Here is a 26,051-nt window from a genome sequence, read left to right on the forward strand (position 1 = left end):
TGCTTTCTAATTTTCCTTAAATTGAAGAACAGAGATTAGATTTCCACAAAATGTTTACAATCTCATCAATCTACCTGGAGAATGTGGTACAAGTGAGTGTGAGTGTGTGTGTTCTCCAGGGTGGGATAAGGCATTCTCTCCAGACTGGCAGTGGTGCTTATTTAAAGGATCAGGCTTGTATGGCTATTTAAAGTAGAAGCTTTAGCAATTGCAGTCTATCTGTGACTGAAGATCACATTTGTCTGTGTGCACTTGTACTTCAGGTGTGTTTGTGTGTGCGTGCATGAGGGTGTGAATGCATTTTTGATTGTCTTTGTGTACTTGGCTATAGTTTGAGGGGTCAAATTGTCTGCTATAGTGAACTTACCAAAAACATCCAAACTCTCTCATCTGGAGACATTTGAAGAATGAATAAGTCATGAATAATAAATTCAATAAAAAATAAGCAAGGTTTAGGATGTGTGTCTGTGCGCGTGTGTGTACATTCATGTGCATTTGTATATACAGTATACTGTATAAATATATATATATATATATATACAGTATATATAGTGGGGACCTAATTAAACTAATAAATGATACATTAATCAAACAAAATTATGCTAATTAAAAATGTAAACATCGAAAATGTCTGTGATGTTAAGGTGAGGGTTAGGGTATAAAATATATAATTTGTACAGTGTAAGTCTTTATGTCTGTGGAAAGTCCCCATTATGTATAACAACAAGTGTGTGTGTGTGTTTGTGTGTGCGTGCATATGTCTGTGTGAGTCTCTGAGAGAGATTTGCCTGCTAGTCAATGTAAAGTGATGGAACTGAGGAACAGACGCTCACAGTTTGTGAACACAGCAGCAGTTTCACAGTCTCTCTACACACATCACATGAGAAGAAACTTGCGCACACTGCTTAAAATGCAACAACCAACGCATAATTTTCCACTTTACTCGGAAAACATTTGGTAACTTACATTTGTCAGATGACTTTTTATCATTTTTCTTAAAAAACATTTTTTGTCTCTGAGCTCCAACGGCTTGAAATCAATAAAATGTCCTCCTCGGAGGCAATCTTACTGCATGCTACAGTGGACTGAATAACTTAATAGGGACAGCCACTCTTTTCTTACAAAGACAATTCTGCTTCAGTCACCATCAGTCCTTATGTGACATACGGAAAATCTGATTTCTGTACACCGGCAATTAACAGCAATTTTAAGTTTAATTCTTTTAAACATTAATGAAATATTAAAGCACTTCTTAGCTTACCAATCTATGCATATTTCTCCAAAGTCCAGCGTGAGCGACACAACTACGGTAAATACTATTACAGTACAGTGCTATACTGTATAATACATACAGTTATATATTTTATAATGTACTGTAAGTTAAAACAAGATCTATTTGTATTAAAATGAGAAGTAGAGGGAATTTAAAGATGGATAGTTATGTAGAGGGGATGGCGTGGACTAGGCTGCATTTGTTTACTGGCCATTAGAGATGATGCATGCATTCGCTTCAAAAACGCACTGCTCATTACTGCTTATTTAAATTGCAAATCCAATGTTGGTCACTGAACTATAATCTCCTGACTCCGTGAACAATTACCTCCTCTCCCAACATCAGATAAATAAGTGCCTGCTTCTAATAAGCCTCCACTATAGGGAGCTAATGGCTCCCTCTTGCTCTTTTAATTTCATTCATACCTTAACATGAGAAATTAATTATTAATCATCAGTAAACAACAGTTTAAGATGCTGGCTTCACCATTGTCAGCTAATTGGCTCATTAAGTGTAGCATTAGGAGGGGAGAGGGTGTCTACAGGCCCTGCAGGACCCAGTCGATGCACCTCGCGCATGAAGCATTGATCTCCGCCGAGCGTCGCCCAACCTGATTAAAGCTCAATAAAGCCCCACGGCTGCTCGCCGACGTGCAGAACATCACCCGTCTGCCCCAGAGACCAACCAGAATAGGAGTTGCTCTGTTTCCTTTTTGCCTCATCTGCTCTCGGCCTCGTAAGGTCCTGGGAACTGCTCCTGAAGGTCCTGCTTTGGCTTCAGTGCTAAATGGGCCCGTGGAGTGATCAATATTGAGTCGAGGGAGAGGAGTTTAGAAGATAGCAGGCAAAAATATTCCTGTAGTTGGGTGAGGAAAAAAAAGGTTAGCAAAACCTTCAATAGGCATTACTCATGCCAGACTGGAACCATCTCATCTGTCACTGGAGAAGGACAGTCTGGTTCCCGTCTGAAATATTTAAGAGAAGCGATGAAAAGGTTGAAAAAGTTTTGAGCTTGTACAGAGAAGCACAAAGGTTTGTGGGTATGTGTGTGAAAAAGCTGTGGTTTTTGATATTCCCTGTTCTTTGTTATTTGGCTGGTGTATGTCTGGCTGTACGGCTGTATCACTTGGACAGTGCTATTCAGAATGGCTTTCACACTTGAATATAGTCACTATTCCTGTCACCACTTATAGTATTACTAATATTGCTAATCACTAATATTTCAAATGTCTTTAAATTATATATATGCTTAAATGCAGAGTTCACCAAAAGAATTTCTTCTGCTGAACACAAAAGAAGATATTTTTACAACAGCGGTACCCACTGACTTGCATTGGTTTTGTGCCCATACAATAGAAGTGAATGGGTACCACCATTGTTCGATTACCACGATTATTCAAAATATTTTCTTTTGTGTTCTGCGAAAAAAAGAAAGTCAGGCAGGTTTGAAATATCAAAAATAAATGAATGATGTACCGAATTTTCATTCTTGGGAGAACTGTCCCTTTAAGTACCTTTTACGCTAAGCTGTACATTGCAATGCACACAGTAATAAAGCTCATTTCGCACCTGTAAATGTGTATTGCTCTGAAGAAAACTGACATTATCAGACATTGGCCATTATTCAACTGCATAAGTATAAATTCAACTGAAAAATGTTGTACACTGCAGGAAAAAAACAAGGTCTGTACGTCTTGGGCCATGTTTGATGTGCTCACAGGTTGTCTTAACTTACGGGCCTTATCTCCACTCCAGTCCTCTATCATTTTCTCTCTCATGGTAAACACTCTTTCCATCTTGTCTGAATCTCTTGCTCAGCTCGGCTCAACTCCGGTCCGCACCTCTGATCTGATCGGGACCTGAAGCAGGTGCAACGTGGAGATAGTAAAGACAGAGATCTTACAGTCCAATAAATACATCAGTGATCATCTGTGCATCTAAAGCTTTCCCACACAAAGACACGCAAACAGAGCTCGGAAAAGACAATATGAAACTGATACGCCCATGATGGGGTGCAAATCGCAGGTTGGAGTGTCTTTTTTAGTTTCAGCTGTGCCAGAAAACACACATCGCATTCACACTGTTCTTTCAGCGTCTGCTGAGCTGTGATATTCAGTCAAGGTCAGCAGGCCAGCGAGCTGTGGTAGATCTGGATGAAAGTTCACATCCGAAAGAGGTTCAGAGCATTCCTGTAGAACATATATACAGTATGTTTGATATGCGTTGATAGATTTCTCCATAGGCACTTTCAAAATGTCATTTTTGTTCTTTCTGTTTCCCCCTGTTTTCACTCTTCTGATAGCCCCCCTCGGACCTCCGCTCGTCCGTGGAGCAGGAGGATGGGGGGGATTAACAGATCAGTTCCCAATTTCCCCTCAGCCTGCTCGCCCATAATCACATCATCTTACACCTGACAAGAGGGATAAATTCCATTAGCTTTTATTAGAAGTAATTATCCTCGGCTCTCACCCCATGCTGTCCCCATCTCCTCACTCTCTCTCTTATTCTTTATTCTCTTTTTGTGCTCCTCTTTTTTGGTTCCCGGGGTCCTTGCTCGCCCACTGCGCCACTCGCCCTACTCTTCTGGTTGGCTTCACCGTGGCTTTTAATTAACACCCTTAGTCACAGTCAAGAAGGCTGCCTCCTGAAGTCCTCCGCTCGCAGGGCATCCCACACCAGTTTCTTACACACACGCACCGTGGGCGAAGGGATGAGTGGGTCACACATTAAATGAGGAGCCGCTGGCTTGTGAAACCTGTTTCAGTAGGCGCTGTCATGCGAGTCTTCCATTCTCTCTCTCTTTTTCTCTCATCCCTCTTGGCTGTGTTTCACGAGGAGTCAGCAGTGGTTTTATTGGTGGTTATGTATGGAGAAAGTGATCAGGGTTTGCAGGTGCTGAGATCTGCTGCAGGTGTCAGTGCGCGTGTGTGCGTCTTAGAGCTGAATCACGCTGTTGTCCTCGTGAACACATTTGATGTAATTACACAATTATTCCCACTTGCCCACCTGTGGTATGTAAGCGTCGCAACTCAGATTTTGTTTCCCAACAAACACACTCACGCTGTTTATGATATTTTCGCAGCCTGTCTCTTAACTGATTCAGGCGTTTAACCTGCCCACATCTCACAGGTTGTTCACCAGGCATGGATGTGCAGATTTTGTTAGAATTTTCTGTGAGGTTTGTACTTTTTTTATTTCAAACCTGTATGACTCTCCTTCCTCCGCAGAACACAAAAGAAGATATTTTTTAATTTCCATTGACGTTTATTGTATGGACACAAACAAAGTAAATGGGTGCCGTTGCTATTCGGTTATCAACATTCTTCAAAATATCTTCTTTTGTGTTCTGTGGAAGAAAGAAAGTTTTGACATGACAAGGGAGTGAGTTAATGACAGAATATACATTTTTCGGTGAACTATCACTTAAACCATCCCTGATTCCTTCTGCAATACTCTAACTGCTTTAAATCCATTTTTGCTTATGAATACAGACATAGTCACGAGATGCCACATTACTTTTTCACACCTCAATTCAGACAACGTATGTTCAATCTTCTGTTTCTTTGAACGTAAAACAAGTAATTTCCCCCCATCACCAGTCAGATATTTTATGGAAAAAGAGAGAGGTAGAAAATATTAAAGTTAACATTCCCAGTCAGCTCTTGATTTGAGGAAATGAAAATATGACTACAGAGAGGAACCCACATCTCAAACTCCATTTACAAGAACATGAAATTCAATCTTCTGTTCCAGTCCAACACATGCTGTCATTGCTCAATCCCGAAACAGCAATAAGGAAGTAGCCTATTATACATTTGCTCTTTCATCCACCACCTCCATCAATCTGCATTGATGCATCATGTTTATATTTGCCCCTAAATGTATTAAATATAGTTTAAGCTGTTTGAAGAAGCTGATTGTATTTTTTGTGTGTGTGTTTTCCAGACACCATCTGTTTCATTCTATTTGTCATTCCGCTGGGCTTGTGCTCTGTTTCATTTATATGCCGTCATGGTAACGTCTGCAACCAACCTCTCCCCCACCTCACCAACATCATCTGCCTACATAAATCTCGCACTTCAATTAGACTTTACAGAAGGCAAAACTGCGTGAATGGAGCAGATGAATGAAGCCGCAGAAATATTGTGCAGGAGATGGTCATTTGACCATGAATGGCATTTCAGGCAGGCATTAGGATGGACGGACTCCACTGTGTAATAGCCCCACACTCTTAATAAATACTACATATTTCATGCAATATTTACTATGGATACTCTCCACAATATGCATATTTAATGTATGTATTATGGATACTTGCATTTGCAAAAATATGAAGTATACAACAGTGTAAATACAGTGTAAATAATGTATCCCACAATGCAGTGTGCACAACTGGGCAAGTCATGAGCATTGCATTGTGGGATTTTTATTATACAGTATATTCCTATATCATAATCGTTTTTATTAAAAACAAGTTGACAAAGTTTTACACATTTTTATAAACATTATATCTCATTACTCTGCAGTAAAGCATCCATGAAATGAATATATACTGTATATGACACACACATATATATATATATATATATATATATATATAATTTAATTTTAGAATACATTTTTAATTAAATACACTCTTTTTTTATTGTTTACAATTTTTTACAAAACCTAAACTAAACGGAGCTAAATAATCTTAATATTTATAATAATAATTATAAAAAATCTAAAGTGAATAATTTTTTTTCCGATAAAAACTTCACGTCATGTCACTGCAGTGTAGCATACATCTTTTTAAAATATTGACTCGCTCACTATCGTAATACATGTGTATTTAAAAATAGTGCGCAAGTATTCCATTCCAAACATAGCCATGCTAGTCAGCGGCCCCCAAAGTGATTGTGACTGTCATTGCTGTAGGAGCGTGCAGACACATTTCTAAACAAACTCGCTGCAGTAATGAGCCGGGGGGCGCGGCGGGCCCCGAGCGTACTCTGCGGAGAAGGCCCAATCGAGCCGTACTCATCATACTGTCACTCAGAGCGTCTTGGCAACGGCAGCCTGAAACCAAAGGGTCACTGGCACTCTAGAGTCCAAGTGTACACGCACAGACACAAGCATGCATGATGTGTGTTTGAGTGCCGATGCAGGAGGACAGCTAATTACATTCAGTGGTGGGTGGACGCTAATGACGCTGGAACGTTCTTCCCCGCTGGGACCGATGTGGAACAGCACATTACACTGATGGGAAACTCTCTCGCTATCCTATTCGCTGTCATACTCTCTGCCGTATACTCGCAATTCCCCGCTTCTTAGTTCTTCTTTCTGTATTCGGGGACTCATTAGAAAACACCACAAAGCGATATCCACTTGACCTTGTTAATTAATCATGTCATGTTACTGCCATTAAACCAAGCTTCTCATAGAACGACTTCCCGTTGACGTCGATAGAGCTTCGGGTTGGCCCTGTGCTAGCGTTACCCCACCTTTCCTGGCTAGCTCTCCTGCTAATGGGACAAAATGGTAATTAGTCGGAAGCCCGCGCAGTTGTTTAATTAATACATCAGACGACTGGAGTTACTGCAAGCCAAAAATGTTCGGCACATTGTGTTCTCTGATCCGCCACTTGCCGTCAGATCACGACTGTCGTCTGATTCACTGGCACTTCTGATGACCCGCTCTATGGTCATTAGCAGAAGCCGCCGTCTCTTTGGACCCAGTCAGTGCCAGGGTCATCTCTCCCCACCCCCACAAGAGACACAAAACCCCGTGTCTGTCCAGAGGGCACTGCGTGAAAATGCGATTGAATGGCCGTGCATACAGATATGCACAGGCTGGAGCGTGAGATTCCTTAGACACAGAAACAGTAAATTGGCACAGGATTGCTGTTGGCTGATTTGTGTGTATTGCTCCATGCAGTGCATGTGACTTTATTTACAGCCTCTGGAGTTCCGTGACTGGCAGCATCAGCTCTGTTTAGGATATAGATATATATCATAGTTGTTTCACAGTGTCTTTGATCTGTATTTTGATTCATTCATAGTTAGTCAGTTTTTATATTATGATGCATTTTTTAACATAAAACTTTTATTTTAGTTGTGTGTGCACAGCTACTTACTGTGTCCCTGTCGGTAAAATCCAGGAAATCAAATCCTCAAAGTTTGATTTAAAGGAGGCCTAACATGGTATTATATCCATTGTGCCTTCTTTATACTGGTAAACATGGTCAACTTGTTTAAAAACATACTGTCCGTCAGCACAACAACCTATTTCTGAAAGTTTTTTAGAAGTTTGCATCCCTGTTTTGAAACGAGGATCCTAAGATTTTATTGGCCATTCTCCTTGAAGAGCACGCCCATCAATGAACCAGAGAGCGAGCGCAAGAGCACACCCATCAACCTGTTTCCTTCCTGGAGAAGCCTGGGTGAGCACCGCGCATAATAGTGTAATGTAGTTGTTTTAGCTAATATAGCTAATAATAGCACCTAAGAGGTGAAAAAAGCCTTGTTCAGGTTTCCAAAGGACCCGGTGTCACAACAGCATTGGATGGAGTTTGTATTTCCCAACGGAGTTGCGAAAATGTTTTTGTTTGTGAACGTCATTTTGAAGAAAAAATTTTCTCAAACAAGTGCCAGTTTTACTCTGGATTTTCAAGTTGCTTGCAACTGAATGACGGAGCGCTGCCAACGATAAAGGTGACCACAGTCTGAACCACAGCCGGTATGTATAACTTTGTTATACATACCGGCAGATACAGGCGGGCAGATACAGAAGACAATTAAAACATTATGAAAGGTGAATTATACAATTTTAAAATAGTGGCAAAGCTAACAAGATTTTTACCATATAGAGACGTCCATCTGTAGTTGTTGCTGCTGTGGTTCTTGTTCTCCTACAGTTGAGGTATGATTCTGGATCATATACTGTATGTAAGGCTCGATCAAACTGTAAGCCATAGTTAACGTTATAATAACAACAAAACTTTTTGGTACAGTATTTACATCCATGCAACAGCTGGCGGACGTCACGCAGAGGCTGCAAGTACTCGTCTCTAGCTGCGCCCATTGGAATGCCCCAGGATACCAGCTTTTTTCTGAAATAATCGTACAGCTGTATCTGTCTTCTGTAAATGTGTGAAAACTAAACACTTTTCAGAGATATGAAGAACGCAATACTACTCTACAGGTTCTTAAGATTAATATAAGATTGGCAGAACTGGCTTATTTAACCCCCCCCCCTAAAGCTTTAATTTCACTATGGCACGACCTCACTCAATATTAAAGATATCAGGGTTATATGTGTTCGTTACATTATTTAGAATGCTTTTATGTCGAAAACAGTAAACACGAAATCACGTATTTTGGAGACAAATCATGAACTTGGAATTATACGGTTGTATCTGCATTTTGAGCAGTTTTCAGACTTGGGGCTTAAAAGTTTTTGCATTTTATTTTTTAGTCCTTAAATGTACACAACATACAGAAAAAACATCACATAATGTAAATAGTTTGTCACATAATAACAATATGTGACAAAATTTTTATAAAAATGTCAGAACCTTAACATAGCATTTTTAAGAAGTACAGAAAAATTATGTTTTTCTAAATTGTAAAATTGCAAAGGTAAAATTGACTTTATCAAAACATCTGTTTGAGAGTTGTATTATTAATTTTTTATACCCTCGTGTTCAAGAATGCACTGTATATACAACTCAAGCTGTTTCTCTAACTTCCACTGTTTTGTCGTCCTTAAGCACATGTTCTTTCTCCAAACTCCCACCATCTCAAACATTATGATATCTGTCAGATAGTGAGGACATTTCATGCCTGCTGTTCAGAAAAAAAGTGCTTACAACATCTTTAAGATCCGTTCTTAAAAGAAAAACGCTTAGGGAGCGGGACTTGATTTAGCTATTCTTAATGTCGTAACAACATGTTCCTATGATTTGTTGGAGGATCACCCTAAAGTCATGAGTACACAGACTTAAAATAGCCGGACAAGATCAGAGCAGCACAGCTCCCTCTTGTGGTAAGGAGAGACGTTAACCCTCCCCAGATAAAATACACTCTCACCAAACATACATTAATAAATCCCTCTGATAATTTAGTTGGTATCCGAGTCTACCCTTTCCGTGCATGATGTTTAAATGTTTCCTATTTGTTTCTTTATTCAACATAGCTTTACACAGGCATGTGTTGGGGGCCAGCTTTTGGTGGGTGGGCTGTCGTTGTTTTGACAGATTTAGTTACAGAAGCACCAAGATCAATTATTGAGTAGAGCCATGCATGGTCGCAGGATTAATGATGCATGTGGCGTATAAATCAAGAAGCAGACCTGATCCACTCCAGGAGAGAGGAAACAGAAAAGACTCATGTGGAAAAGGCATTAACGTCCACATTCATTCTCAGAGCAAGCATTCCTAACCTTGAGACGGCACGAGGGCCCTTCCCGGTAAGCACAAATAAAGCACAGCGATTTTCAACCAATCAGCGCTGTGATAACTAACAGCTGCACCGTGTCACATTACATCATCTATAGTGCGGGATACGCACTGAAGGACAGAAGCATCATATCACTTCTGAGCCGGGATAGGACGGGCCCATATCTGTAATTGGGGAAGGTAAACTATTCAAAGGATGGAGCACTAGAGATACTGTATGTCACATAACTCATTTCCTCTCGTATCTTAACCTCTCGCGTTCTGTCTGTCTGATGCCCTCTTTCAATCCCACAACTTAGCCTACTGTCTTCTCTCTATTGGAGAAAGTTTTGGAGATGGAGACTGTTATAGGAATTTTATCTCAGTCTGAATGTCAGTGGATTTCAGGTGTCACACTTCTGGTTGATAGGATACAAAAAACGCAGTCAAGGTTAGGCTTGCTACACACCAAAATGTAACTTCTGTGAAATGTTTTTTTTTTACCAAAATATGCTTTTTTTATCAAGATGCATTCTGTGCGTTTTAGATCCACTGTCTTGTTGATACGCATGTTAACATCTGGATCAGAAGCTAGATGTTATGGTCTAGTCTGGTTTCGGTATATTTGAAGACTACTTGTAATTTTAATGTCTTGCCTCCATTTGCCTCCAAGATATGATACTTCTTTTGCACAATATTTGTTTTAAAGAACATAAATATAAGAGTTGTGTAAAGTCAAGAAAGGTTTCAAGACTTGTTGACAGTCTTTAGCCAACATCTTGTTTGAATTCAAATGAACCCATTGCAAAAGCATGTTTTGGTTTATCAGAGCTACAGCAGCTGGCTGGAGCGTGCTGTGGACAATTGTACATGGTCCGAAGCGTCCGTTAATTATGATAAGGGTTGAGAAATATTATTATTTAATAAGGAGAGGTTGCAGGCTTCAAGCCACATCATGAGAAGGGCAGCCGAGGGCAGGCGTGATGCAGAGGAGAATTAGATGGAGAGGCAGGGTGTATATTTAGAAGGGTAGGAGAGGCCTGCTGCTTGGGGCAGATAGAGGCGGTTTCCATCCACCAGTGTCTCTGGGAAGAGAACAGGCTCTGGGCCAGAACACATACACCAGCCAACACCCCATACGTCAGCCAGTCACGAGCTTCTGAAATCAAGTGTCACTTCTCATTCTCTCTCACTTCTGTCTTACACTTGCTCCTTTAGTTTTTCTCTCTTCTATCTCTCTCGATCTGTCTCTCTCTCCTTATATCTGGGATCACTGTTTGTCTGTGTGTGTGTTACACTCTTCAAACCCAGACAGTGTTGTTTCTCTTGTTTTGAGATCTGTTTATATTGCTTTTTCCTTTTCACTTTGTATCGGTAGAAAAGGGTTAATTGACAAAATATTATAGTTTTTTTTTTATCATTTTCTACTTGAACGTAGAAGTTGATCACAATGCGGGTGTATGCAAACAGCTGCATGGCGCACTTTAGTGACAAAACCAGCACTTTCCCTTTTTACATTTTTTCATTTCAGTAATTACGTTATTTAGGGGTAAATATAGAAATATAAAATATATCGAAATATGCTTTTAATCCCTGTTATACAGTATATTATTTTTGTAGAATGCATCTGACGTTTTTACTGGCCATTTCACTGTTTGTGTTCTTGAGCCACTTCAGTGTTAATTTGTCTGCGATTTGGGGATAAATTTGGCCGGTTTGTTCGAGTTAGTCAGGCCTGTATCCATCCTGCTAGGTTATGCCGGTCTAATCACCCTGTCTGTCAATCTGTGAGAATATCAAGCTGTTTCACACTGTTTCTAGCCATCTGGATCTGGACTGCAGGACCAAGAGGAAAGGCGTTCCGTTCTGCTCCAAACTATAGCGGACCCTCTCTGGCCCACTGGAGCACAGAGCAGCCAATCAGTTGGGTTCATGTGTGTACACAGATGACAAATGTGATGTCAGAAAGAGGGTGTGGCTAGGGTTTACCAGCAGAACAGGTGTATGAAGAAACGCGGTTTGGTGTGATATATAAAGCTGTGCTGAATTATGTTTTATAAAAGTAGCGACCTTGATATTTGTTGGATATTTTGTAACCCTAATTGTGACCCTGACTGTAAAAACAGTGAAATCATTCAACATGGTGTAAAGAACATTCTGTGAAAATATAACTTTGATATCTTTAATATTGACTAAGTAAGCCCATGTTAAAGATTAGTGAAATGAATTGTCAAAATCAAACTTTGATGCTTGTTATCTCAAAATTAGATTGAGACTTGAATTCTGGTTTTGACAGGCAGTGTCAAAATTTCAACCAAACGCCCACCCTTCTCAAGTAGATTCAAAAGGTTTGTTTTTATACAAAAATGCAAAAATACAATAAATCGTCCAGATCTGGTCTACTGACATCACTTGACCTCTCAACCCCAAACCGTTACGTTCTACGCACCCCCTCACCGCCCCACGCTTGTGTGGGGAAGATTAAGGCGCTCTGACGAAGCCATGTTTACAAATATGCAGCCAGAGGAACAGGGCAAGCGACGCTGAGGAGGAATAGAATACAAATTGCTTTTTTATCTCTCTCAGGGCCTGGGCTTGAGAAAATGTGTTTGCGATTGGTGTTCCTCTGCCTGTGAAGGATAAAGCCTGTGCTGTGTGTTTGGGTGCTGGTTAGCATTCAACGTCTCTCGCTCTCTCTCTCTGTACGACCCCTCTGTTCTCTTTCTTCCCTCCTCTTCTCCTCCTTCATCCCAGGGTCTGATTTTCTGCCGTTTCCGTGGTAATCAAGTAGTCTCCGTGCACGTCCTCTGATGTCTCTGCCCTTTTCTCTCTCTCTTTTTTAGACGATTCTTTATGAGTTACAGGCTCCGAGCTTCTAGCTGCTGGTAGAAATAAAGAGAGTGTATACATCAAGCAGGGAGATCTATAACTGTGCTAATCACTGCTAACACAATTGTGCAGCGCTACAAATTATCCCCGGCTCCTACAGTCAAGCGGTTTATATTATTGACGGTGGTGCTGCCCTGTACAGATATTTTTGGGCTTCACATGCGAACTCAAAATCTGCAGATGCTTGAAGGTACAGTTTATCCAAAAATTCAACCAAAAGTTTATAACGCATATTTAAAATCCAACCAGTCTGTCTTTATGAAGCAAATACAAGAGAAAGCTACAGAAATGAAGATTCTGTCTTCATTTACTCACCCTCTTGTCATTTCAAACCTGTATGACTTTCTTTTTGCAGAACACAAAGAAGATATTTTGAAGAATGTTGGTCACCCATTCAATTGCATTGGTCCATACAATAGAATGGAAAGGGTGCCGGCACTGTTCGGTTAGGAAGAAAGGAAGAAAGCCCAACAGGTTTGAAATGACAAGAGGGTTAGTAAATGATGACAGAATTTTCTTTTTTGGGTGAACAATCCCTTTAAGCCTATGAGTTGTATAAACTGCCTAAATAATGATTTGATCGTGATCGTTTTGTCTCAAAACGGGTTTGGAATGAGCATATAATGACATAATTGTCATTTTTTGAATAACTCTTAATGTTTTCTATACTGCTGGGTTAAACAGTAAAGCACTTTTCAGATTTTGACAGTCATTGTGTTTGTCTGCTCAGCCTTTGTTTTGAGCCTTTGAAGCCGTTCAAAACTGAGAACATGAGAATAGTTTCCCCTGGGACCAGAGCTTGTGCATTGCATTTGCAATGTTATTCATGCAGCCTCCCATTCTCATTCAAAAGTGCATTTGTGCAGTGTTTACAGATCACCTTCTCTCTCCATTCCCGATCGCTGTGAAACATTCAGCCTACACTCGGCACGCTGTAACATCACCAGCATCAGCTGTTTTCTGTTAACCCCTGACATGTGACCCTCACAGGAGGGACACATCGTCCTTTGCCTTTTTCATTAGCTTCCGTAATGAAACAGAGGATTCCACAAATAATGGCTCTCTACATCTGATTGAGTCACAGAGTCATTATTCAGTTTGCTGGTAGGGTTTGGCCCCGCCGTGGGCAGGGATCGGGAAGAGGTAGAGGAGAGAATGGGATCTCGTGTGAGCAGACAGACAGGGTAAGGGTGTGAATAGAAAATGAGGAGAGACAATTCCCCTGTACTTCAAAGTTTTTATTCTAAGGGTTGAAGGGGAATTATCTCTCGATACGTGTGATGTCTCTGACAGGGAACGCAGTGCCAAAGCCCTTTCTTTTCATATTTAGGAGATAAACTCCCTTCAAAGCTTTCATGAAACTTTCTGTAATTGTTATATTAAAGACCAACAATCCCTCCCTTCCGGCATTTAATCTCTAGTTTAAACTCAAGCCTTTTCTCATTTTGGTGTATTATCCATTTTTCACGGGCGCAAATAACACAGTTCTGCAGAGTCCCAGTGGCCCGCGTGCTTTGTGTTAGGAGCTCATACATCACCAGCCCTCTCTGACAGAAAGAAATATGCCATTTATTTTAGTTTCACCCTGATAGAGAGAGACACAGAGGAGGAAAGTGTTGCCTCGCTCGGTTCCTCCTCAATTAGGTGTCTGGCATGTTAATGTCATGTTTCTGCCCACTAAAATAATCCCAGGCCCCGGACGAGCCTCGGGCCCAAGTCATTTTGTCACATACATGGACATAATGGTTTATTACGGTACCCCTACATTCTGACACGGAGACTCTCGTAGTAATGATGGTTCTGTGAGCACCGAGTCTGCTCAGCCCTAAGGGCTGATTGGGTTCTGGATGTGTAAAGTGCAGTTTAAGACAGTTTGTTTCTTGGGCATCATATCTACTATAACTGTCTTTCTACTAATGATGTAATACCTGTAAATGTAAGGTTTCTAAAATGATAATGTAAAAGGATAGCACACTTCTTAGTAGGTAAGTAATCATTTGGCTCATGCCCTTGGAACTGTATTCCTTTTTTAGATGCAGTTCCCCTTAGCAACCCCTTAAATTTGGTTACGTAATGTTTGTCCAGGTGTCCTAAGGTGGAAGTTTAGATCAGTGTGGGATACTGTTGTGGTATTTTCTTTGAAAGAGCTTTAGCTTGGCATTAGATCCAGGCACATTATTTTTCTTTGCACATTAAAGGAATAGGTCATCTAAAATGAAAATTCTGTCATCATTTACTCACCCTCTTGTCATTTTAAACATGTGTGATATTTTGAAAAATGTTGGTAACGGAAAACTGTTGGTCCCCATTGACTTGCATTGGTTTTGGGTCCATACAATAGAAGTCAATGGGGACGTTGGGTTTTCTGGTACCAATATTATCATCTTGTTTATTTTCATCTTGTTTGGTTTCCAAGGTTCTTCAAAGTAAGAAAAATAGCCCTTTAATAGTTTATAGTCTGTTATTCTTTTGATAGTCAAAACTATTTTTTCATGTGTTATATAACGCAAAGCTATTCATATTGACTTTAACCACTAAACCACACCACCCCCACACACAGTACACCTCTGTCTGTCACTGTTGTCCTTGACAAGTCCAGCAATAGATGTTCAATATTCCACGTATGACCGTCACGTGTAAACCGTTATAGGGTTTTAGCGTGTAGAGGTGCAGAAGAGCATGAGGCCTTTGCCACACCATCATCCTATTACCTCAGCCTGCTTTAGCAGGGCTTTAACCTTGGCAGGCGAGCTGGAGGAGAGGGTAATTCTAACCTTAAAAACCTGCTGATTAAAGCTAGTTTTGTGGAATTCGATTCCACTTAATGCCTTTGGCCCTGAGCCCAGAAGCCTGGCATTAACATCAACAGACACTGTGTCTTCAGCCGTAGAGACGTGCACACGCACACACACATTTGTTGTACTGTCACGGGCACGAGTTTGGGTAGAACGTTCACTATTCCTCCTCCTTATCTTTCGTCTCTCTCTCTCTCTCTCTCTCTCTCTCTCTCTCTCCTTTTTAGCGTGTTTAGTGATATTGAAAGGGCTTAGTGGTACAATATTTTCTCGGTCCTGTTTGATATTGATGCATGGCTGTGTTTACCTGTCCAGTAAGAGTAATTAATTCTCGTCTTGGGTCTCTGTGTGTGTAAACCGATTCTATTTACAATATTCAACATATTTTTACCATAGGTTTTTTGTTTAAGTTTAGGCAGTTTTATGTGGTGCACTTCAACCCAGAGCGATCCGCTAGGTTACTGGAGGTCCCTTTTGTTATTTCATATTATTTCACCCTATGCAGCTGTAAAGCACCCTTGATGCATACTTCTACAGTATGGCGTGAATTCCACAGTGCACTACCCAACAGTCTATGTGCCACTACATCACCAAAATGTGACTTTGAAAGGACCACAAGGGCTTTATAAGTGACAGGGCCTTATATACTATGGATATCTTTCTGTGTGTTGCAAAACTTTGGGAGGGATTATGATTGTATACATGGCAGTCTGTGCCTCCGGTCTTAATTTCATTCCCTATCTAGTGCGAATTGCATCAGCATACTTAATATATCAGTATGGGTTGAGCAAGGTAGATATAGAGAGATTCTTTCATTCAGAGAGGGGATGGCTTCAGCCATCTTATGTCTTTGCCTCAGGCCAGTGGTTCTTAATCCTGTCTCCTGTGGACCCACAGCACCGCAGATTTTGTCTCTCTCTGTGCTAAAGAGCTTATGACTTGAATTAGTTGTGTGAAATACGGAAATCCAGCAAAACGTGCGGCGCCGTGGCTCCCCAAGACCAGTATTAAGAACCAGCGCCTTAGGCTGAAACAGCCCTTAGGCAGGTCTACTTATTGATGCCTGATTGATAACACAGGAACTTCTGATCTTCTTAATGAAACAGCGACACCGCAGAGGAGCCGGACAGAGCTGACAGCTTAATAACCAGGACACAAGCCAGGAGTTAGTATGCATATTAAATACGCACGTAGTTACCCAGATCTGCTCGGTATTGCTGGAGGAAGAGTGCGGTATGACAAATGTACATGTTCAAGTGATTGGTAATAGATTTGTCTTGATTATCTACAAGGTCTCGGCTCACTATATCACTCGACGAGGCAATTCGTCAAGTTGTCTCCAAAGCGCTCTCAAATTGTATGATTGAGTATTCCCAACTGGATTCGTTGTCTGATAAATTATTCCTTGTGTAGCAAGTCCTAAGACAAAACTCCATCAAGGTTAGCAAAGCAAAGAATTCAGCATAGCAGCTGGATGAAGCTAGGCAAGCACTCTCTGGTGTGTGGTTTCCCTTGACCAACAAAAGCTTGTGGGCTAGGTCAGGGTTGATCTTACATTAACTCGACACAGCTATGTTTAAAAAACAAAGCTCTGAGGCGTATAAAATCTTTGTTTCATTTTTTTTGCATTGTTGTGTACAAAATTAGCAGCCACAAAATTCTGCACCACAGCATAAATAAATCATGCCAACTATTACTTTACTGTTTAACCTTTGTATTGGGACTATCCGTCTTTTTTAGTTTTATTTCGTGTGGCGATGATGTTGATAATATTTATGTATTAATAATATATTATATGATTTTGAGTGTCATTGTTTTTTGGGGGTTAAAATGTTTAAAAGTGTTGGGTTGGAAAATCGTATGGCATTATGTGTGTGTTCCACAACATTGTTCTGCAAAGATCCTCTGATAGAAAATCAATGGCAAACAAATAGATGAAGCAGTTTACCTGGTCAACAGGTGAAATAAAACATGCTACATGGTGGTGGGAAAGTGTTATGGCTAAGGGTGCTCACGATCTCTATAATGGCCGATCAAAAGAGCTGATCAAATGACACAAAACGTGTAGGTTTATTCAACTGCAGTGCTGGGCTGTGCAGGCCGAGTGGCGTATGAGGTCTGGACCGTTCAGCTCAGTCCCTCACTCAGCTGTCGGTTGCCTGTCATTCGTTTTTGTTGCAGTCTGAAGTAAACTGATACACGTACACACAGCAGATTTACCAGAGTGATAACTGTCTGCATTCTACTTTCAAATTAACCTCTGAAAAATGCAGATAGTGACAAGAGCAATTTCCAAAGCTATACACAGTGTGCACGAAACCAGACTCAAAAACTATGTGTTCATAACGTATCTAAACGCCCATCAGAAATGTGTTTTCGTCTGTATGTTTACATTTACATTTATTCATTTGGCAGACGCTTTTATCCAAAGCGACTTACAAGTAGTTTTTTACAGTGGCACATTACTGCAGAGCATTCAGGGGTAAGGTGCCTTGCTCAAGGGCCCTTCAGTCATGACCTGCTGGGACTGAGATTAGAACTGGCAACCTTCTGATCACAAGCCCAACGCTCTAACCAATAGGCCACAGCTGATGTGAGTTCAAGTGCAAGAAAACTTTCGCAGAATTGACAAGGGGTTAAAGTTAAAGCCTTTCGCTAAAGTGACAGTGTTGCCAGATCTTCATGGAAAAAACAGCAAACCCAAAGGACAAGCCCAAAAAAATATTTAAAAATAAAAATATTTTTTTTATTTTATAAACCCCCAAAATCTCTTATATTCGCAACTGACCATTTTACACCTAACAACAAAACAAACATAAAAGTGGTTAAAAATAAATTAACATTTCGGATACAGTACAAAACACACCACAAGTACCTGTGTACTTTTGTGGGAGAGCGCTCTGTTGCAGTGTTGCCATGTTCATTTATTTTAACCACTTTAATGTTTGTTGTTTGGGCTTAGAATATAAAGCTTGTCAATTGTGGATATAAGAGATTTTTGGGGTTTTGCGGGCTTGCCGTGGACAAAGCTAACATTGCTAAAAAAAATAACAGATACCAAACGGTTAATATTCTTACAGCTGCGAGATGCCAGAACGTTGCTATGGTTACTAGTGTTTCAATCATCAGAAATGCGGACACATGGAACTATCAGTGCATTCATTCCCACTCACGAAAGTTTGCAGTTTGTACCTGTAGGTTTTATTCTGTTGTTTTTTCATCCCGATCGGAGAACCCTAAGTTACTGCAGGTAGTTTGACATGCAGATGTTTACATACGTTCAATATGAACCGCACACTATACATCATTCCCCCACAGCCTCATTTCATCCCTGTTAAGTTATATAGTGTCTACCCTGACTACGGTCCATTTTAAGCGTCCTCGTATATATCACGATCACACATATCGTCACATCATAAAAAAGCAAATTGGCAACATACTTAAGATGCCATGGTCTGATTAAGAGTGCCTTCACACATCATTATGGCCTAATGAAGAAGTCTCACATCTTCAGCAGGTCGGCCTCCATGGCGTGTCTGCTTTGATGGATGGTCCTACGCTACGCCGCTGCTAAATACATTCGCAATTCAACTATCCAACCAAGTGTTCGAGACCTCTGTACAACACCTTCACTACTCATTTTTGACCTTTGTTGACCTTCATCAGAGCATACAGACCCAGTTCAGTTCATCATGGGTGGTAGGTGAGCCATGCTAGCTGTTCTCTTGATCAGTGTCATCACATAAAATGGTCTAAACTAGTCTGCTCTAGATGTACATTGAGAACGGTTTGTAATTTGTAGTCGTGCCGTTGCTTCAACTGATGAGACAGAGTAAGTCAGATTGAGAAATGGAGAGAAGTCCTGTGTTATGTTGGGAATATAATTATGCTTTAATTGCTTGCCATTTGATGTGCTGTCATTTGTCACAGCCCACAGACAGCAAATAATGGCTTCTGTCAGTGTCAGTTTGTCACATTGCCACACAGCCCTGAGAAGGAATCAGCACCGAGCTGAATGATATTTGTCCTGAATTACTGATAGGCTTGTCTGCATTAGAGGTTTTCGATTTTCTCATTTGCTTTGTTGTGTGTATTATATCATCAATGTTTTCGGTTGATTCTAGACGCTAGACCTGTAATACATACCAACATCTACTTTAAAACAGCATAAATTCCAAAGATGCTAGTTTGCACTGGTTTAGATGGCAGACAGTACTCATGCTCTTCTCTATCAAAACTTCTAAAGCTGTTGAACAACATATGCTGAACCAGTCCTCCAATAAATCAGCACGGATCCTATACTGGGAATCAGCATTCCATGCTGGGACCAGCATGCAAAATATACCTTATGCTGGTGACCATGCTGGGACTGTTTGTGTGTAGGGTGTGCTTGTTTGAGTGTGCATGTCTAAGCCCTGATAGCACGCAAACAGCATGTGTGTAGCCATTGGATGCTTTACATTGATTCCTGTATCAACTCTGACAGGTGCTACGGTCTGACACAGCCCAGGTGTCTTGTTTATGTCTGCTGAACACTTTGTGTTTTTCATAAATTGGGTAAACAGAAGCTGCCTGGGGCTAATTTATTCACTCTCCAGTCCACACAGTAGGAGAAACAGCGAGGAACCGCACACACCTGTCAATAATGTGGAACAGATATTCAAACTCTCGGTCTTCTAGATACATATACTTTCAGACTGAGAAAAAAGGCTTCAACCTCATGTGGAAGAATGGATGGCAGCAGGTGTGCATATATTAGCTTTTTTATAAATACATTTTCAAAATATTTAAAAACAAATCTAATTCATCCAATCTGACTGTTTTGCAATGGTGGTTGTAGCAGGGAAATTTTGTTAAAATAATGTGGGTGGCAGACAGGGTAAGACCTGTCAGAAGTTATAACCTCAACCCAAAAAAGTCATCAAATAGATAAATCTGTCATCCTTTACTCTCAAGTTGTTTCAAACCAATATACATTTCCTTGTTTTGCTGAACACAACTATTAATATTAGAAAGAATGTTACCATACAGTTCTGGAGCACCATTTCATGTGGTAGCCCATGGGCTAGTTGCACAAGATGGTGCCGGTGAGCTTTTCGGTGCAGAGTGCGCATTTTGGTTTTTATCGAGTTGTTTTGGCTTTAAGAAGCGCTCAGCAATGAAAAGAGGATCTCTCTTATATATTACTTTCTTCTTTTTAATCCAAAAACAAACCCCATATTTGCAGGCCAAAAATCCTCCTTTTCCCTAACAGTGTTATATGACCAAATTTACACTGCCGACTCTGGCATCCCAAAAGCTCACCGGCACCATCTTGTGCAACTAGAGTATAGTGCCCAAGAACTCTTTGGTTTTGCACATTCTTTAAAATATCTTTATTTGTGTTCAACAGAACAAAATACATTTATATTGGTTTGAAACAAATTGAGGGTGAGTAAATTATCACAGAATACAATTTTTTGGGTGAACTGTCCCTTCAAGGGTTAAGAAATGCTGCTTGGAATTTACCCAGCATTTGCATAGCTGAGGGGAGTGTCGTCTGGTTCACTTTGCAGTATGGACAGTCAAATGGTTCTTTATTCATGTGCACCATTACGCTGTAAAGGCTGGAATACACTACAAGACTTTTAAAATCTGAACAGTCAAAATCATCTACTGGCAGAAAGTTTCAGATAGAAACACACTGATCAAATCTGCAGACTGGCACAGACTTTCTGCAACACGTCCAGACAGAATATCTGGGCAAAATCTGAGCAAAAGTCTTAGTAAAACATAGTTCTCCAAATGCCAACATGTGTCAGTCATACAGCAAACACCTTAACAGTAATGCTTTTATAATGTATAACCATTGATGTTGAAACGTTTTATATAAATCTGATGAACCGGATTATTTTAGAGATTAAAATATGGTTCACATCCTGTTAAACTCACAGCACCGCAGTTTTAAGTATTTGGTTTATGACTCAGCAACTGTTTTTGTTTTTGTCAGACTTATCCATTTTTATGTTTTGGTTACCCAACAAGATAAAGAACATTTCACTTGTAAAGCATACAATTATGATTTATTTAGTAAGAAAAATATGTGATACATTTTTGCCCACCCATTGAGGAAAGGTTTTGTCTCCAAGACTTGTTTTTTTCAAGGTTTCTTTTACTTTGTTACCATGTCACAGTGTTCCTTGCCAAGCCTCTGATCTGCATAAAGCTGAAACGCTATTTTGTAATAAGAAATGTGCTGTGAAAATACCATCAATTGAACTCAACTGTTATTTTCATCTTTAATTCAACTAAGGGTTAGTCTCAAACAACCAACACTGGACGCAGTTCTAATCGTATTACACGTCTACTCATGGCTATGTGGAAGTTTGTCCTTAACCTCCCTTAGAATTTCAGATTTGTTTTTCAATTCTGCACAGGTAAATAAATATTCCCTGTGTGCATTGTAGAGGAGCCGTAACCATAGAAATGGATATTTGATTTATTCCAGAAAGAGCCAAGCTCTTTGGCTTGAGTGCTCACAAACAATGTGTTTGGTAGAAAGCTGAAACCTATCAATAGCGCAGCATCGCAGGTGTTTTTCCCCCCGACTTTTTCAGCCCCGACCTCATCGTGCATTTGGCCAAATATTTAAAAAGTTTTAATTGATTATAAAGTGTGTCAATTTGATATGAACATGTTAATATGATAGTTTGTTATGTTAGGGCTGTGTGTGTGCGCGCAATAAAAACTGGACCACTTTTTTCAGGCTTGTCGTCTCACCTAGGGCACCAGGAGACAACGAAAATACAAGAACAAAAAGAAAAGTAGGAGAGAGAGAAAGGCTGACCTCCATAACCTCCTTCAACCCCCTTCTGTGTCCTTACGATGTTCAAAAATAGCCATGTGCTGGGACTTTGGGATGAGGTTATTGGGTGGAATGAACCAGTGATGGGTCCTCTTGTGTTCTGTACTAACCATATGTTTCTGTTTCTTTCTTTTTACAGTGTCTGTACGGCTGTTACGTCCACTCCTCCATCATCCCCACCTTCCACCGCAGGTGCTACTGGCTCTTACAGGTAAGACTGCCAGAGTGTTTGACACCTGTTAGGAAAAGGCTCTGTTACCTGTTGTTATTTTTTGGAAGTCGTCTCGTTTTCCTCCCTTGTTTTCCCTTTGATCGTTTGAAGCAGCATTCCTTCAATTCTGATTCAGCTGTAATGGAGGCAGGCAGGGACATAAAAAAAGACCCGTCAGTCCAATGAAGCCTGAGCTCACCGACTGATCAAAGCTAACCTCGAAACTGCAGCCCAGTTCAGACAGAAATCCAAGGCGGGAGAGGGATTTGCATGCAGATGAATGCTTTTATAGTTATTCATGCTTTAAGATCACATGGAGACATATCGTATATGAGTTTCGGATTTGGTCATGTTCACCTCTGAAGGTTTTCAGCCCTATGCCGAAAGGTTGAATAATTTTATTCATGAATTAATACAAAATTATGAAAGATAAGTAATACTTGGATGTTGACATTTCTAAAGAAACTGTGTGGGATCTTAGTGGTTTTAGCATGTTGCTATGCAGTTGCCAGGGTGTTCTAGATGTTTGTGTAATAGTGTACTGGCCCAAGTCGAAAGAACCCATCTTAAGTCCGCATGATGAAAGAAAAAGTGACCTATTTGTCAGATATGGTAACCCAAACCCGAAATGTGACCTCTGCATTTAACCCATTCAGAGAGTAGTGAACACAAACACAGCAAGTCTTTGAACACACATACACCCAGAGTAGTGGGCAGTTATCACTGCAGCGCCCGGGGAGCAAGTAGGGGTAAGGTGCCCTCAAGCCTTACCCACCGGTCCTGAGAATCGAACCGGCAACCATCTGGTCACGAGTGAAAAAGTCAGACTCTCTAACCATTAGGCAATGACTGCCTCAGGTTAGATCAAACTATCAAAATATGAGACAAAACTCTTAAACTTGAATCTGTTTATTGGACAGTTCTTAATGAATAAAGGCAAACCACAGCGTTTTTTATTCTAATAAACAAAATAAATGCATATAGAATCAAATAGCTCACAAGAATTAAAGTATACATTGGAAACTGTCATTAACATTTAATGTCCTGTATTGTGGTAATATGATGTAGTCCTTCTCCTGTTAATGTTTTTATATACACTGAAAAAAAATTCCTAAGTAGATTTTATGAAAAGAAATGATAAAAATATACTATAAACTATAAAATAATTCAAATCTAAATTAAATTTAGTAATTTTAGTTGAACAAATTAAGTAAATCCAACACAATTTTATTATTTTCAGCCCATATAGATTGGTCGAATTAAGTTTACTTATTTATTTTGTGTTGAGACTTCATAAAAATAATGTTTTGTAGCTATAACTACTTTGGCGGTTGATCTGTAGTTCCCAGCATGCTTTGTGTCTGACTGCATTAGGAGATTAATTTTCAAGATTAATTGTCATTTTAAGTGTTTTTCAGTAAAAAGAAAGACTTTTATGTTGATTTATCTTTGAGATTTAGCAGAGCTTCGGCATTATTTTTAAGTTTGAGCTTTTTTAGTTGTTACCGTTGTTAAGAAGAGCGGTGCTTGTGCCTCGGCTGAGGGAGGCACAATATTAGTTATTATGCAGAATCTGTGCCGATGCCAGTACAGAGACCACCAGTCTCTTCTCACTTGACCATCTTTTTGTAGAAAAGTCATATATTTCAATATGAATGTTTGTGATCCGTGTAATTTGAGTTAGACACATGATTTTGATCGGCGTAATATTTTTGTTTACTTTAAGTAACATTTAAATAATAATGATATTTTAACAAAATCTTAATGTATTTAATAAGTATAAATTACTTTATTCCGGTTGGTAAGTCATACTTGAATTATAACAGCAAATTTACTTTCAAAAAGGATTTTATCAATTGTACAAGTTATTTTTTTCAGTGTACTTTGCACATGTTTGGTGTGTAATGTTTTGCCAAACTTCTTTCAATTCTTCTTAAAGTGATATAAAATACACAAAAGAAGATAATCTGGAGAAAGTTGGTAACCGAATAGCACTGGCCCCCATTCACTTCTATTGTATGGACACATAACCAATGAAACTAAATGGAGGCCAGTTAATTCTTCAAAATATCTTCTTTTGTGTTCTGCAGAAGAAAGTCATACAGGTTTGAAATCGTCTCGGTTACGTATGTAACCTCTGTTCCCTGATGGAGGGAACAAGACGTTGTGTCGAAGCCGACAGATGGGGTTCGCCCTTGAGAACCAGTCATCTCTGACTATTTTGAAAAGGCCAATGAAATTTGGCGAATGAAATTTGCATGCCGGGCCCCGCCCCCGGAAATCCGGGTATATAAGGGGAGCCGGCGTGCTCATTCATTTACCTTGTGTGCTGAGGAGCCTAAAAGCATCTCGTGACTGCTGCAGCGGACGGCTATTGTCGTGGCAAGAAGGACACAACGTCTTGTTCCCTCCATCAGGGAACAGAGGTTACATACGTAACCGAGACGTTCCCTTTCTGTCGGTCTCTCGACGTTGTGTCGAAGCCGACAGATGGGGTTCCTATGGAAAACGCCACGGCAATAGTCGCGTCACAATCTCCAGCGAAGCGACGTTGGCCAGCCTAGGCGAGTCAGACGAAGCGCTCTCGCGAGATTGTAACCTTCCAGTAGCTAGACAGGGGGACCCAGAGCTTCCAAGAAAGATGGGTAGCCCCTGTCCTCTGTCAACTCAGACGGCCCCAATGGCGAGAGCCGTCCGGCCTTAGGACCACTGGGTAAGCGCTATTCCCTCAAGTGGGAGGTGCGCTACGGAGACCACTTCCCACCCTCGGGGGGAATACAGTGGAGAAACAGCATGGTCTTACCGGCAGGGAAGAACTCATGGGAGGTATGTGCGAGAATCCGCAGGGTGGATGCTCACCCGGGGAAGGTCACGAGTTCCGAGGGAACAGCTCATGACGGAATCTCAGACGGAACCACCCTGCTGGGGGGTTACCACGTCTGGAGCACTGAGGTCGGTTAGAGTCACACGAAGATAACTCAACTTGTGCCCGCCAAAGGTGGCAGGCTGCTCCGCCCAGCCCGCTGCCTTGAGTGCTTAGTGATGGATGGAATGCCTATTCTTCGCCCGAGGGGAAAGAAGGGAGGCAGATGATTGCGCACTGACCCCCCCCCAAGAGGGGGGCTGGCGCTTGTCGCAGGCGTACGCCCTGCCGGCCGCCGGTCTTACCTGGTGTTATCCTGCAAGACTCGAGCTGACACCGGATCCACGCGGAGGTTGTAGAACCTCGCGAAGGTGTGGGGCGTAGCCCAACCCGCAGCTCTGCATATGTCTGCCAGAGAGGCGCCCCGAGCCAGTGCCCACGAGGAGGCAACACCCCTGGTGGAGTGCGCCCTCACTGCCAGCGGGCACGGGCAATCTTGAGATCGGTACGCCGCCATGACGGCGTCCACGATCCAGTGCGCCAGTCTCTGTTTGGAGACAGCTTTCCCCTTCTGCTGACCTCCAAAACAAACAAAGAGCTGCTCAGAGCCTCTGAAGCTCTGCGTGCGGTCCACGTAGAGGCGCAAGGCGCGTACTGGACACAACACGGACGGGGTTGGGTCTTCCTCCCCGGTGGGGAGCGCCTGCAAGGTCACCACCTGGTCCCGGAAGGGAGTGGTGGGAACCTTGGGCACGTAGCCG

General features: G+C 41.0%; 1 protein-coding gene across 1 annotated transcript in view; it reads left to right on the top strand.

The window, feature by feature from the left end:
* The window catches only part of camta1a (calmodulin binding transcription activator 1a), a gene marked incomplete at its 3' end in the record, with an annotated part of 300,879 nt that overhangs the window by 216,109 nt on the left and 58,719 nt on the right, over nucleotides 1-26,051 (top strand). The window contains exon 5 of the mRNA XM_079479109.1: nucleotides 22,356-22,427. Coding sequence (XP_079335235.1) covers nucleotides 22,356-22,427 — 72 coding nt within the window. The remainder of the gene's footprint in view (nucleotides 1-22,355; nucleotides 22,428-26,051) is intronic.

The sequence above is a fragment of the Barbatula barbatula genome (genome assembly GCF_947034865.1).
Source record: "Barbatula barbatula genome assembly, chromosome: 17".
In the NCBI taxonomy this organism is placed as follows: Eukaryota; Metazoa; Chordata; class Actinopteri; order Cypriniformes; family Nemacheilidae; genus Barbatula; species Barbatula barbatula.